General features: G+C 41.5%; 1 protein-coding gene across 3 annotated transcripts in view; it reads left to right on the top strand.

The window, feature by feature from the left end:
* Positions 1-38: 38 nt before the first annotated feature.
* The window catches only part of spidr (scaffold protein involved in DNA repair), a 30952-nt gene continuing 14440 nt past the window's right edge, over positions 39-16550 (top strand). Inside the window, exons 1-10 of one of the 3 annotated variants that reach the window (XM_086203806.1) lie at positions 39-246; positions 758-916; positions 995-1058; positions 1382-1573; positions 2094-2236; positions 5437-5672; positions 6264-6367; positions 9096-9315; positions 13270-13474; positions 14363-14607. In XM_086203806.1, the coding sequence (XP_086059932.1) occupies positions 779-916; positions 995-1058; positions 1382-1573; positions 2094-2236; positions 5437-5672; positions 6264-6367; positions 9096-9315; positions 13270-13474; positions 14363-14607 (1547 nt within the window). In that variant the 5' untranslated portion in view covers positions 39-246; positions 758-778. The other 2 variants (XM_086203805.1, XM_086203804.1) reach the window with 2 other exon arrangements.

Genomic DNA, 16550 nt, shown 5'->3' with positions numbered 1-16550 from the left:
TTATATTACGACCTTGTGCAGTCTCTAGTGAAGGAACTCTTCTGTTTACAGGGTTCTACTCGAAGACGTTTTCATTTCAGTACAGAATGAAAGCCGTTTACTTGTGACGTATTTTTACGCTTGGTTGTCTCGAGTTGTACGAGTGTAACGCTGAGTTGTAGTAAAAGTATATAACGTAACAGAAGATGCCAACTCTAAATTACGGTACTTGAGTAAATTCACAGGGAGTGCCAGCAGTCCAACCCGGTGATTAAATCTAACACATCCCCTTTAAGATTGAGCAAGCAAGCTAACTGCAACCGGTTGCGTTCTCCACTAGTTAGCTTGATTTGGTAACCTCTGGTGCAAACACCGCCTAACAAAATGCTAGACGATAATTAATGTAATGGACTTTATTATGTAAGAGTACGTGAAACGTAAACTAGGTCACGTGTGACGAAAAGTTTATCCTATCGCCATGTCTTCCAGAAAGGTAAGGCAAACTGCTAGCCAGCAAGAGCGCTCGTCCTAAATGCTAACAGGTTAGCTTGTACACATCTGCACGCCCTCTGCAGAGTGGAGTTTACCTGTGAGTCGTGTTACAGTCAGCAAACACGACTTAATTCACAATTATTGTCATCACGACCTTCAACACAACTGTTCGTGAAACGAGCTATGAAGAACAGCTAAAATATATTGAACTGTCATTATAATTAGCATCATCCTGGATTCTGTGGTGGAAGTCAACTACATTTAACCTCACTTTCTGTTCCTGTAGCGTAAAAAGTATTCCGAAGCGATGAAGTGTGTTCTCTTTCCGGATGACACCGAAAATTATGTAAAAGCAGTGAAAGGGCCATCATCGGTGTCCTTACTGTCTTCCGCCAAGAGTTGGGAGAAGTGTGGAGACAGTTTCCTGGAATCTCCTATGACAAAGGTGGATCAAGATGTCTGACATCATTAATAACGATGTGTATTCTCTGCTGCTGTAATCTAACCGATGCTGTTGACACAGAACCTGAAACCATCGAGAAGGAAACTTTCTGCAGTCAGAAAGTTAGCAGTGTCTCATGCCTCAGGTAATGTGTTCATCAGACCTCTGAGGGCTGTAAAATATATACGATTATTTATTTTTGTTTATCAATTACCTGTTATATTTTTCTTTATAGCAAGTCACAAGTCACAATTTTGCCATCTATTTGAAGTATTAACTTGCTTTTTTTTAAGTAGACATTTTATTCAATATGTGTGTGCCTGACTTGACTGTCAGTAGTTGTTTATTTTGGGGGGGTTTTTGGAGTTAAAAGGAATGAAACTGAGTATCTAAAGTGAGGAGTCTGCCCCACATCCTTATATGATTATGATTGGGGACAATCCCCCCATTTTGTTTTGGTGACTGCAGACGCCTATAATGAGGACCCAGTGCACATTGCGTGGAGCTCCAGCGACAGTGGGAAGTCTGATGAAGACACCCGGGACCAGCATGTGTCCAAAGTTGTTGCACAGCAACAACAAGGGCCTCAGACAACACGGAGACCCACAACTGTTGTTCAGTCACATGTCAAAACACTGCGTATGCACGGCTCTGATAAAGGTACGCTGCATTTCAAGCCCCTGAAAAGTCAATCCTATTAAAAACTCCCATGGAAGACTTTCTTGCTGATAGTTGCAGGCTTCCCCCTGTCTCCTGTGGTAATGCTAAGCTAGTCAAATCAATTGGTTTGTCTTTATGATTGATTCAAAGGTATGTGGTCAATATGTTTTTCCCAGTTCCAATGGATTTGACTCAGTTGCTGTCCAATGTTCCAGGCCATGAACTTTGGCTTAGAGATGTTGAAAGCTGAAAAATTGAGATGCAGATGTTTTGACACTTTTTGTCACTGTCTTGTTATTGCCTAGTTCTGGCTTGAAAATGCTCCAGTTGAGCCTGTCCAGCAGTATTTTCCCCCACCAGAACTTTTGTGTTCAGGCCACTCTGGTGTTGAAAAACTCCATCTTTGCCGTGTGGCACCATCTTTTGTCCGCACATTCCCACACTCAAAGATCAGATCCATGTCCTTTAATTCTCCTTTCTCTAAATGCATATACTGCGCATGTCTTTCCTTCTGTCTTAGATGATCTTCCTGTCATAGGCACAGACAGTGATCTGGAGGATTCTGAGGAGGGCGTTCAAAAAGACAGCGGGCAACAAATCTCAGACTGCGAGTCAGCATCGTCTGATGAAAACCCAGACGTTTTGCCTCCTAAACCTAAGAGTGTGAGTGAATTATCCTCTTTTGCCTCCAGGTGATTGAGCAGTTGGGTGTAATTACACACACAAGAAACAGGCGATGATGCAAAACTATTTGCATGTTATGGTCAAGTGTGTGTCATGCCTATAAAGGGCCAGTAGATGGGGCTATTCACCTTTGCAAGCTCATTTGAGGACATGATTCTATCTTATGAATGGAGTCCATACCTTTCTTGTCTACTGACTCACACATTCTTTGGAACATGTGAATGACACCTAATGAAGTTTCCCTTGCAATTCTATGTGATATACTTGCAATAATGACTCTGTCAATACAATGTAAAATAGATTTTTTTGGGTCTCCTACCGCTGCTGACTTCATTTTATGCTGGATGGAGAGATATTCTGATGTCCACTCAGCTTTGCTCTGGTGCACTTTCTAAATCCTGATTATGTTCCAAACAACAAGCTGAGATAGCAAGAAAATACTGGCGTTATATGGAGGGAATTTTGGTTGCCGCTTATCAAAAGCAGATATTTTTACTGTGGTGAATCATTTCGGATGATGAAAAATGTTTTTTGAAAACAGTTATTTTTTTTGTTATCATTTAAAAGTGAGATTTGTAAATGGTTGACTAGCATCCAGTTGTGATATTCACGAAATCAAAACTCTGTCCAGTACAATAATCACACTGTGTTTTAATAAACTAGTTCCCCTTTCTATTGAATTCAATTAATATAATATTATTGGAGTCTATCTTGTGTGCGCTGGAGACTTGGATTTTTTTTTTCTCAGAAGACACTCAGGAGCAGTGTGTTTGCTGAAGGCAGGGCTGGCATGGAGAGAATGTACAAGGAGTGGTGAAGGTGCTGCTGTGCTTATGTTCAAGACCACACATTGTATTTAGCAGCTGCAGCACATGTTACTAAGTGTAATTGATCAGCCGGATCTGGTACCTCCTGAGGTGACGTGATCATTCAGGAGGATGGACTTGGTTGAAGCCTCTGTTTGTCATCGCAATCATCATCGTAAAATTCAATGATTTACATAATTATCTCTGACAAAGGGGTCAGGTATTGAGAAGTGGAGCGTAGGTGAAGGAAGCCAGACTTTTTCTATTGGCCACTTATACATATGGAGGAGCACTGATGAGATTTTAATGGACTGCCCGTTTTAGTTTTGGGCGATGACAGCTTATATAATGTCAAGAGATTAAAGATGTGCTCACCATCAGAGATTTGGAAATACCGTTAGAGCTGTAAACTCACATGATCTCACAATTCTCATCTCAAATCTGATAGTTTTTGCGGAGGAGGAGAGAAATGATAGAGAAGGAGGAGGCATCCTCACCAACCCAAGAGAAGACCTTGTTCGGCAGAAATGGAAATAAAAAGAAAATACGTAATTCTATATGATGAAGAATGGTCATTTTGAACCATTTATTCATCATTTTGGGGGGGTGAATGTGAGCTCATAAAAACAATAAAATTCTGCTAAGTCTTCCTGTGTTGCACTTTTGCAGAAAAAGCTAACTTAGCATGAGCTAGACCACAAAGTTCTCAGTGTGCCCATTGATTTAATTTCCGGGCTTCACTTTTCTTTATGAACCCTACGTGGTGACAATCATATGAATCAGAAACACTAAATTCAACTCTAATGAGAAAGTTTTCAAAGTGGAAAAAAAATGATACTGTAGAATCGAGCAGATGCGTGAATGTGACTCAAGAGCAGCAAATGATACGAAATGAAGCTTTGCTTTGGACCTCGTCTTTGTCACCACCATGACTTCTGCTTATTGCGTGTTTCCCTGAGCTTAGGTGCACAAGTTTGATGTCATTGTGTTTCTACTGCGCAATGCTGTCCGAAAAAACATCAAAGATGGTGGCATCGATAAAAAGAATTGATTATGGATTTGAAAATGTGAGGCCAGATAGTGAGTCAAACCACGTCTCGATCCATTTTAACACAAGAATGATCCGAGTAGCCTCTATCTAGTGATGAAGAGTTTGCATGCTCTATGTTGAGAGGAAGCATGTAGACAGATTAACATCCCTCTATAGACCCAGCTACTTCCTGTTGTCACACTTTATTTGCTGCTATCAGCTCTCCGGGGTTAAAGGAGTCTGAAGATATTCTAACTGGAGGCTTGTGGTCTAAGAGATACTCAAAAGGTCCTAGTTTTCAAACGTGGTAGTACCAATACATACCAACAGCATGATCTTTTTTTTTTTGTTGCATATATCAAGCATGAGTGTTTTAGTTCCTATATCTAGCCGATTTATATGGAGAATAGAACACATTTGGAACCCAAATGTGTTGCTTGGACAGCTTGCTTACACACCACCATCACTTAAATTAAATTTAACAGGATCCAGGGGGCAGGTCCCGTACCAAGTTTATTGCGCCAAATAAATGCATCGCTGACTCATTTGATGTATGTCTGCCAGATTTCTTTATTGTTCTAGCACCGAAAGTGGTTCGGCAGAGCTGCGAGTGGGACTTTAAGGACGGAGAGGATGAACACTCCCCAGATGACGCGCAGTCCAAGTCCCTAAAAGCAGCCGCTTAGAGGGTCAACAACCTCCTGCACGTTAGGGCTTTGCTAGATCAGGGCCATGTCAACAGAGCAAGCCTATAAACATCTTTTTACTACTGTTTGTCCAGGAAAACCTAGTAGTCAGTAGATGAGCCTGCACAAAGCTGTGTACTTGCATGGCTTTCAGTGCAGGGTGAAAACATTTTTGAGTCCGAGCCAGGAACATAGTGTTCCTTTTTTTCTCTGTAGCTGGTTAGAGTGTGACGTCTTCTGGCACTGCGCCCGGCAGGGTCAAGTCGATTCAAATGTGAGAGCATGTTGGCTGAAAGAGCCTGGTATGCTGGTCTTGTCTGCACATGACAGGAACTCAGGTTTCTTGTGGATTTTTCCATGAGAACTGATGAGTGGTGGGGAGTAGTGACACAGCAAAAAAGATTGTTTTGTTGCCATATCTTGCGGATTAATCAGCCCGCTAGTGCTGCAGTGTACCATATCCACCCAGCACAAATGAGTTTATTAACTTTAATTGAAGTGACTCATCTTTCATCACTGAAGGCTATGGCCTTTTGAAAATGTGTGTTATCCCCTGTTAGCATTTGTATTTTAATTTTACAATTTTACAGTTTAAACTTGATTATTCATGTATGTATTTGTTTGTTTATTTATTTGATTGTTGATTCATTCCCCCAGTTGTCTGAGCTTGAAATCTCCGGCTATGTGTCTGATGGAGAGAATAGTGGTGACACAATGACCTTGAGCCGACTGGACTCTCAGAGTTTTCCTCTCCAAACTCGTGAGGGCAGCAAAAGGTCAGTCAGCGACTGGGTCCGATCTGCTCATTCGATACTGCAGACGCCTCAGAAACCATATGAGCGGCAGTCCAAGACTCCTGAAGACTCCGCCAAAAAGAAAAGAAAATTTCAAAGGTTTGTTACTTTTGTTTTAAACCTCAGGGATGCAGAGCTCTCTCTATATTGTTTCTTGCCTAAACACTGGGTGTCTGCTGGTACGATCACCAGATTCTGTGCTAGGATCCCCTTTTTTTTCTCCAGCTGTAAAATCTATACATCTCACTGTGTGGACTGACGGGGATCATTTTTATCTGATGAATTATTGTTTTACTCAAACTCTGTGTAGCCTTCTGGGACTTTTTAAACACAATATCAGTATCATCCCAAAAGCTATACACAGCTATAACATATCAGTGTGTCCCAAACTCACACTAATAGTGCAACATGTTTTATAGTGTATTGCTTCGCAGTAAGTGCAATATAGTGTTACATCAGATGTCAGATTTCAGCAAAATGTTTCCATGGCAAGACTGAAAGACTGATGATGAAAGGGACACCTGGTACCATAATATGGAAGCTAAATGTCACTATCTTCAGCCGCCCCCCCCCCAAAAAAAAATCTTGACAGATGGCTATCTGCTCTTTTTGTTTTCTTTGAAAGAAACACTTTTATGTGCATCTATCACAAAACAGCTGCTTCTGTGTATTTGTGTATTTGTTGCTCAGTGGAGGTCTGGCAATGAGGTTGAATCGACTCCAGTGCAGACAGAGGTCAGCTATGAGCTTCTGGAGGCACCAGTCTGCCTCTGACCCCTCAGCAACAACCCCAGGTGATACACACACACACACACACACACACACACACACCTGCCATACAGTATCACACAGTGTTACACATGTCCATATCACCACTCAGGTGTAACAACAAACTTTGATTTGTGAGTGAGATGCTTGATTTTTTACCTCACCTGAAAAGGTTGTAGATCACTGCTGTTTAATTGTCAGCAGGAAGATGCCATAACTACCAGCTCAAATTCTGTTAAAGCTGACGGAGATTTGGAGCATGGGCGGTGACATTAACCCTGGTGAAAAGCCGCGCTTTCTGAGTGCTCTGAGTTTTGATGTAGGTCATTGTTAGGAGAGGTTGATCTGTGGCTCTGAACTGTGAACTCCTATGTAGGTGAGAGGAAACTGCCTAGTTTGTTTTTCCTTTCTGTGGTGAACCAAACAACTTATGCTCTGTGATGGTTAAGTGTCTCCTCATAATAGGATGCAGCCAGTGACTTAACGTTGACAGTTGATTGTGGAAAAAGAAAACGTCCACCTGATCGAACTCGGTTTGTGGTCAGATTAGTGTGTTGCAGAAAGAGGTCAACAAAGCTGTATTTGTATCAGTGCCTGTTTCTCTTTCTGTTGAAATAAATTATACTTAGACAGTGCAATGTAATCATAAAAATGGTAAATGGTCTCAATTTTATATAGCGCTTTTCTACCTTAGCGGTACTCAAAGCGCTTTACAGTGTCATCTCATTCACCCATTCACACACACATTCACACACTGATGGTGGAGCTACCATGCAAGGCGCCAACCTACTCATCAGGAGCAATTATGGGTTCAGTATCTTGCTCAAGGACACTTTGACATGGTCACCAGAGTCGGGGATCGAACCAGCGACCCTTTGGTTGCTGGACGGCCACTCCACCCCTGAGCCATGGTCCCACCAGTAAGATACCTTTTTTTTTTTCTTTTTTTTTTTTAACAAAGCCAAACACTCACTTCATTCACATGCTGTCAGAAAAAGTTGAATTGTGTTCGTCCAACTAAAACTGGACTTTTTAAAACTTTTTCGATCTGACTGAAATCGTACTTTGCAAAGTCAGACTAATCTGCCGAGAAAATGCGAATGGTACTTGAATTACTCTGGGCAGTATATGTCTCAATCACCCCAGATTGAGGATGAGATGCATTTTATGCTCTCAGTTTAAGGATTTGTCAGTATTTCTTAGACAGTCTTTTGATCTAAGTCCTACGACGGCGCTTGCTAATTTGTTTGGTTTGTGACGCAAAGATAAACCTGAAGAAAGTCAGACTGCATGCTGTAAGGCGGCAGACTACCACACAGTGTTGTGGAGGGGGATATACTTCAGTGACTAAATCGATTCTTCCCCATTCATGTGCACTGGGAAAATGACAGTAGTCCAGTGAAATGGGCTAATTAATCTGTAACCATAGGTCAAATGTAGCTGTGCATGTAAACATACCGACAGCCTCAGGATGTGAACTTTTATAGCAGATGCATGACATGTAAACTCAACAGCGTCTGTGTTTTGACTGGACTGTTCTTCCGTTCCAGCTGTGTCTTTTCGTACAAATTTCGATTTGACGCTTTAACCACTTTCGCTGCCATTTAGCGGCAGAACATTTTGTTCCCCGAATCCAGTTCTGGACAATACAAACGACAAGACGTAACAATGTCACAATATTCCCGACCTAAACAGATTGGGTAAAGCAGCCTTTGTTTAACACACGTTAGATAGAATCATAACGCACTTCATTACTTACTTAAAAATGTTTGTATATCAAACAATTTAAAAAGATACAATCTCATCTTCTCTCAGTAATACTGGCTAACGTTAGAACACAATAGATTTGACATTAATTCTAATCTACAGCATGCTCAGACTTGTAAGAGGATGTCAGGTAAAATGTGTTCCTTTTCAATCTTTGAAATAACAACATTCTTGTACATATCATCATGCTGTTTCAGAACTCTTGTTTATCTGTCTGCGACTCTGTGATGAAAGCTCACTTGAAAATACACATGAAGGACTTGAATTATTTCCTGACATAATGCTTAACCTATGACATGGCAGGCCATTACAGGTCAAGAGGACTCAGCAGCGCTGCTTCAGCGCTGGCCTGCTGCCTGTGATTTTTCTGATGATTTAGTAATTTGAGACGTGTGTATTCAAAGAAGAAACATTCATGTTTGGACTCAAGCTTGTTAAAACATAATTGCTCTCTAGTGATCCCTTTGATATGATTTCATCTTCTCATATTAAAATACCCCCTCTAGCCGCTTTGAGGGATACGTAACATTCTCAGGCAGCACAGATCTGCATGGACTGTGAGCTGCAGTTTCCATGTTTTCTTGTAATCAACTTTACACACAAGATGCACATGTAGCCATAGCCAAGTTGCTCTCCTCTCGCCATTTACTTTAATGGCTTCAAGGCGATGTTTTGATTTGCTCTTCTTAATTATCTTGACTTTATTGCTGTGGCCAAAAGAACAGTCAGTGCCATGGTAAAATTCCAAACATTTGCACACTCACCCAGTGGGATTTTCTGTGTTTCATATCCCCTCAGCTCGAGTCAGCTTTACAGTGATGCAGAGCGAATTGTTCTGATGCTTAAAGTGAATTACTTTCAGAACGCATAATAAGTCCCAAAGAGGACGAGAGTCCATGAGTACACTCTGTACGCAGACACACAAAGGCGAGAACGCTGAAACAGACACACTCTTAACATCTGTGTTGTTGTTGCTCTGCTCTCCAGTGGACAGGCCTGGCGTGCTAGTGCTGAAGGTGCTGGAGGTTCAGGAGGAGTGCAGCATGCAACTGGCGCACTGTGAGCACCACCAGAGTTCTGGAGAGGGCCACCAACAGAGCCACCCGCTCTCTGGAGAAACTGCTCGTCTGCTGGTGTTGTTCAACAGAGAGACGGCAGCACAGCTGAGTCCTGCGCCCGCAGATATCATCCACATTTACCCACCATGGTGAGAGAGTGTGTTTTCAACATCTGCTTTTCGCTGGAGATGCTCATGCAGTTTGATTTGGATATTTTAGTGAGCAGTAGCAGAAAAATGACTTCATAAGGCTAGACAATTATAATTAGCCACCACAACATTCTAATGCAATATGAAGTAGCTCTTATGAAGGTTAGGATAACAATTCACTGGAAAGGGGATGACTCCTTGTCATGCGCTTCCCTGTTATGGAGTAAAAATACACAAAAAGGACAGTTACAGACAATTACACATTAAAAGACTGAGTCACTACATGCAGGGCAAAGAGCAGCATGAACTCTCCCAAAAAGGTTAAGGAAGCACACAGTTTGGCAGTAAATAACTCAAGAATCTATACATAAATGTCACAATTATTAAATACAATGACTGTGGGATTTCAGTTGAAGTTAAGTTCTCAGAATCGCCTGTTTGCTCTCAATAGCAAGCACCAAAGGCCCAGATGTGAAGAGCAATCCCTCTCATACAGGCCAGAGAGGCAGGGGGGCATGTGTGTTTTCAGTATTGTTTTGGAATCAGAGCAAGGCAGCAGTTGACTCCAGCTGTTGGGAGTTTTAGTTGAGTGTGCTCTGGAATATCCAGGCTGGCGGAAGTGCAGGGGCCTCCTCTGAGCTCTGACGTCACGAACGGCTCCAGGGAATGCTTCACATTCCTCTTCCTGGCAGTAGTTAGGTCATTTCCAGCAAGCCGGGGAAAAAACACAGCAGATTATTTTCTGGAGCATTTGGGAGCAGAGTGTGGAGGGAGCCAAAGAACTGAGATTGAAAACACATGGTGGTTTTAGAGAATCTCTAGCTTTAGCACCTCTCTTTCCCTGTTGTGTTCTATTTCTGAAAATACAAGTAGGGACACACCCAGCTACTCTTTCAAAGAATTATATTTCCTTTGACCATACATCCTTAAATTCTCTTTTTTTGTGAATAGCTTTAGCATTTACAACATTTGGTTTCAGTTTTAACTAAAATAAAGCAGAAAAGCAAATGACAAGCTGAATATTTTCTGAACTGATGCACAGTCATCCCACTTCTACAACACCGGGGCCAAGTGGAAAAACCCGGAATTCAGAGCATCCGTGTGTCTCGTAAAATTCCTCTCATCAGTTTCCGGTACGACATTTAAGGGTTTAACCTCCCCCATAGTTCTTGCAGTGAGTAGGTTGGCTCCTCCCACCTCCCACTCCTTGCTGTGAGTGGGCCGACGTTTGAGCGGAAATACCTGCAGGGATTATTCACCTCTGAGCTGTGACGGCAGCAGCCAGGCCACTCCTTAACCCAGCTACCTGTCTGATGATGACAGCTGCCCACTCACCTGTTGACAATGGGGCGCACTTCCTGTACCTGGACTTGTGAACATAACGTTCTGCTCAACTGACATTAATGTATGACTTTGCTGACTACTCATCGTGGGCTGATAAGCATTGCTGTCAGACTTATTCAGAACCTAATCAGATACAATAGATGTTCGTTATGAACCACTCATAAGCCGCACGGCAATTCCATAACATATTTGGCAAATTTCAGCAGCGATCAAAACAAGTATGTATGCATTCACAAAGTTGGAATACCCCCCAACAACTGTATTTGAATAAGAGAAAAACCCTTGAATTCTAGCAAAACCTTTAAAAAGCAAACATCCTCTTTATGCTGATTTACTTTACAAAGGATTTATGAATATCTGTAGGTCAAGCGTACGATAGTGAGACCAACTATCTACACCGCATTAGCATTACTTGAAATCTGTGCTGCTTGGCAATTGAATGTATGATGTTGAATCTTATTTCATAAAAATATGTTAAGTTATGTATTTAATATTTGAAATAGAATAAATATAAGGCAGCATAGTGTGGAACTACTTTTTTTCATTTTTTGAATCTCAGTTTCAGAGAACTGCTAGCTCTACAGCTCATTGTAATTGTAATCGTTTTTTGATATCACGCCATCAACCCCCCATTACAAAAGTGCATCCCTGCACTTTTGTATACAGAGATAATATCATCAAAGGTAATTACTGGCTTTTGGCATGGTACTGGATTGACACTCAAATGCAATTAAGGACATTAACCATCAATAAAAACTTACTTCTAATTACAACCTTTTTTAAACATGTTAATTTTCAGGGGTTTATTCAACACAACTATGATGTCATTGTATTCAATAAATGTCTTTATTCTTTTCTAAATATAAATGGGTCCCTCTTTATTAAAAAAAAGGACACCATATTTGTAGTGTAGATGTGAAGTATGACCTACACCGGAAAGCAGCAGCATCTGAAAACTAAGCTATATTTCTAAAATCATCATGAAGACAAAGAAAAAAGAAGAGTCCGCACACATCAGCTCCCTTTTGTGCATATATTTTAGCACATCACAACACACTCTTCTTTTTTCTTTTTTTTTTTTGTCTTTCTCTATTGATTTTGAGTCCAGCACCTGTTTATGGGATGTGCGCGACTTCTCTACTTTTAAAATCATAATGAAGCATTTTATCAAATTTTTTAAATTAATTAAGTGAGACTTCATAATAAGTGTGTGTGTGTGTGTGTGTGTGTGTGTGTGTGTGTGTGTGTGTGTGTGTATAAACATAAACATTTTATTTCTAAATAGTATTTTGCTTTCCTGTTGTGCATCTGAGCACGTTGTTCTCTCCATTTATCTGTGTGTTTTGCTGCCGCGGGGTCGGAGACGAGCTACAACAAGTTGGCAGTTTCAGTCACAGAGTGCGCTGGGCACTGAGTCAGTGATAAGCCATCACACTATTATCCATCTCACATGTGGAAGGAATTAAACTGTAACTCAAAGTTAGCGTAAACAATGTACCTTATAATTATCTGGCAGTCTTTCAAGTTCTTTCATTCTCAGGAGCTGTGCCTCTCAGGTGTGTGTTATTTGTCTTGGTAAGCTTAAATGCATGACCTGAAATGTTCCTCTTGAGGTTGTCTGAATAGCACCAGCATGCCCTCCTTGACTCTGAGGAAAGTTAAGGTGGATACGGTAAATAAAAGTATCAATACACTTCAGGTTGCACATAGCTCATAAAGTCAGTGCATGTGATTCGACATCAGTGAACTCTCAGCCTTTTTGATTGAATGGGTGTTGAAGTATTGTTCCACGGATGATGTCACATTTGGAAAGTGTTGCGATAGAGCGGTGCAAGGCTGTCAAGTGTAGCCTTCTAAGAACTGCGATTACGTGGAAAATGGATCTTACCCTAGTAAAATGGAGCAGTGATGCATCCGTTGTGTAGTTTGACTTGCCCTGGAGGAGTGAGCGTTTTTGAACTCTGGCTCTGTGCTGGGTGGTACATGTTGAACAGACCTGCGGAGGTGGTTGGTACCTTATCTTAGTCTGACATTCAGACAGTCTCAAGCTGTCAAACCCCCCCCCCCCACACACACACACACACACACACACACATACACACACACACACACACATTTAGTCTGTTGAAATCTACAATCTGGATTTTTCAGTTTGTATCTCTGCATAATCACAACCAAAACACTATCATTGCCCAACACCTCCAAGATGTCTAATCTTAGAGCAATACTTTATAGTTAAAACACTTAAAAGTTACTCAATAGTGTATTTTTTCCTCTTTAAGTACCCACAAATAAATGCCATGAACTCACAAAAACATTACTGCATCACTTCTTTGTGACTCCGGAACGCAACTGATGATTTGGACAGTTTTTGCTGCCGTTAGTTGTCAGCAGGTAATTCAGGTGAGAGGAAAAAAAAAACAACATCTTTATGAGCACAAGAAACCATGAAAGGTAAAATACACTTTTTAGGTAAAGTATTGCTTTAATAGAAATGAATAAAATGATCCAAACTTTATTCTTTTCAATTTCTTGTAAGAAAGTGCAGAGTAAGCAAAACAGTCGCTGTGAGACAGCAGCTACACCCTGATGAATCTAATGTCTTCACAGGCAAAGTCTGACCGTGGAGAGTTTCAGCTGCAAGATTATTCTGAACACACACTTCAGCCAGAAAGTCTACTCAGCCTCCCAGCCAGCCAACATGGCCATCCCAAGAGGCCTACTCTCTGCGGAGAGGCTCACGCCGTATTCCCTGTGTCGAATATTTGGAATGCTGGAGGTTTGCGGCTCAACGGAACAAAACAATGCCAAACAGGTTTGTGTTTCCACATTAAAGTGTCAGAACAGTCACTTAAACACTACTAGCTTCTCTCAAATCACTGTGTGAAAGAAGAATACCAAATAAACTCAGCGGTGATTGTCCTGGCGTGTTTTTTTTTGAGGAGTTTGGCGACTGGCCGTGCAATTTTACTCATGTTACGGCGAGTAAATATGTTAATGATCTCATTCTGCAGATTTGTGCCAGTAGTCTTCTCAAGTTTAGTCACAGGTACAGTAAAACATTTTGCCCAGAGCATCACCATGTTTGTGTTGCAACATTTTGCACGGATAACAATAAATAGTCTTATTGGAGTATCTGCCCTACATCGACCGCAAGCAGGTGCCTTAAACCTCTGCTGTAAGAGTATCACCTCTGCCAGCGTCTTCCCAGATATTCCCAAACTTTGTCTGCAGATAACAGCAACATGTCAAGCTACTAGATGGCAAGAAAGAATAGTAAACTTGGTTTTATTTCATATAAAGTGACAATTCCTCGTGACCTCTTTCCATGTTTCGTTGCCTGTTCTTCTTCTTCTCTGTTGCAGCCAGGCGTAATGTTGCCTATACTGCCCTCTTTGAACAGCATTGTGTTGTTAATCAGCACATCCATTTATTTTTTCCAAAGTAGTTGTTTTTTTCTCTATGTATACAGAATCAACTCCATCCTTTTAAAATGGCAAATGTTGCTCACAATGTTGATTTTGTTGACTGTGTGCATAATCTTGAAAATATTCTAATGTTTAAAACCTTCTATTTATTGCAGAAATATTTACTATAAGAGAGACGGTGTGGAACTTTTGTTATGTTTGTACACAACAAAGCAAATCCAACTGCATGTAAACATTGTGTTTTTGTTTAATTTACACATGTTTATCACCTTCAGGTTGCCGTCCCTGATGGTCTGTGCAGCTCTGGAGGATCTGGTATACTGGCAAAACACGGCTTTTCTCTCCTGGAGGCTATTGAGGGACGAGGCCAGGCGGGATTGGTGGGGCAGGACGTGGTGGTGGTGGTGCAGAGAGTTTACTCCATCCCTGTGCCTGATTGGTCCCTTGTGTCCATGCTGAAGGCCCCAGTTCCCTCCAGGCCCCCCTCAGCCCCTCCCGCTGCAGAGAAAGTCAAAACCAGGTACCGTTGGGCTAACTGATAATTGGCTGCCCAGTGAGGCTGCTGGTTTGTCAGTACATGCCAAAAGAATCTGGAAAAGATTCATCACGTTTTATCTGCTCTGTGTGTGTGTGTGTGTGGATGTGTGGGTGTGGTGGGGGGGCTGCTCCTGCACCACAACATGATTTATTCTTTTTGTTGGCTTTCTTGCTCTCAGGCTTTGCATGCTTCTCCTTGGTGGCACAATGTGTCTCAGTTGTCGGGCTATTGTTCACAGCCCAGCAGGCCCCACAAAGTACTCACACTGTCTCCAGCCATATGGCATTGCTTGACAAAGGACACAAACATTTCTAATTGAATCCAGCCCCTCTGTGAGCAATTCTGGCCAATTCTCGAGTAAGACAGCATGATGTTTTCAGAATCTCATGCACCAGCAAGCCAGATTTGAATTGGTGCCCAATCATACACTACATTGGGTGGAACAGGTTTGAAACCGCTTTTTTTTCTACATTAATGCTCTAAAGAAAACCACAAGTATATTTAATATGGTTGTAAAAATGTCAGGGCTTTCAGTCTCAGCATTTCATATTTTATTTTAGCTCTAGTTGATTCATCTGAGGTAAAGCTTTTACAGTGTCATGGAAAAATACTGAGATTAGCTTGTATTTTAGATATGTCCAGTGATCAATCTAAGTTTAAGTACAAAATACAGGCTTATTTTTCTCCTGTGATTTTGAATCTAAATCTCCACCTATTTCATCAAATCATTTCATCAATTAGTCATACGTGGCATTAAAATGTCAAAGTGAAGAAAAATGTGCCTCCCAATTTCCTTAATCCCAAATCAAACCAGATGATTTGTCCCATCAACAGTTTAAACCCAGGAGAGATTACATTTAAAGTCGTAGATCAGTAAAATCACATTCACTGGTATTAAGCCAAGTGAAATCAGTACAGCCCCCTCACTCTCCTGTGGTAACGGCACAGATAATCCACCGTTGCAGATAATCCATGCAACGTTGGTTCAGTGTGACATTATTCTGCATTTGTCGGGAAGAAAGCGAAATCAGAAAAAGTAAAATCAGTCAAAATGGTCCAAGTATTGTCAAGCAGCGTTTTCTTGTCTGAGATGCCTTTGAAATCACAAAACTGTTCATCAAACTGGACTTCCTGGATTATATTTGAAACCTGAATGTGAGCTAAGAAATCAGGCACTGCAAACACTTGAAGTTGAGAAACTAGAACCTGTTTACTTTTCATTTGCATCATTTTTGGTTAAAAGTATCGTTATCAAGGTCGTGTTGACGAATCTTTAGTTCTAGCTTTAGTCTGATCGCCTTTCCATAGAAGTGGAGCAGATGGTGATTTGTTAAAAGGCTTTAAGTGCACTGAACAAAGCTTCCACTGTCACAGAAGGGACTTGCAGGTTTGCTCAAGTGGTCTTGTTATAGTAAATGAATCAGTGGATATGCTATTTGAAGCAAAGCCAGCAAACGTGACCTCAAGTTGCCTGACCCTCCTCCTGTTGTTACTTTTGTCCTTTGCTGAGTAATAGAATAAAGGTATTGGTTTCTTTGAGTGGCACAGGGATGGAGGGAACCCAAGGGGCCCTCTGTGGTGAAGGGAGGGAGAGTCCCAGTCAGCTGACAAACTAACTGGTTAAATGAGGATCGGCTGTAATATGACACTTGCTCCAGCCATGCTGCCTCTGTGGCTGGTAAACAAACACCGCCCTCTGACCGGAAATACGCTTGCCTTTCCCTCTGTCTCCCCCCAGATCAACCAGATTCAACAGGTTCCATCAGTTTTGAGGGTTTGGAGGTGGGGCAGAGGTTGGGAGGTGATCACGGGGATTTGAGTTCAGAATGTTTAGATGACCCTGCCTGCTTAGTGTGCCAGATCTTCGCTCTGTCCAGGAAGTCCTATTTTGACATTTGTAGTGTTTTTCAAATACATCACAAAGC

The sequence above is a fragment of the Aulostomus chinensis genome, chromosome 5 (assembly GCF_037954235.1).
Source record: "Aulostomus chinensis isolate RoL2024-O1b breed Wild chromosome 5, RoL_Achi_v1.0, whole genome shotgun sequence".
Classification (NCBI taxonomy): Eukaryota; Metazoa; Chordata; class Actinopteri; order Syngnathiformes; family Aulostomidae; genus Aulostomus; species Aulostomus chinensis.
The sequence above is the reverse complement of the archived record's forward strand: the minus strand, read 5'-3'. Positions and strand labels throughout refer to the sequence as shown.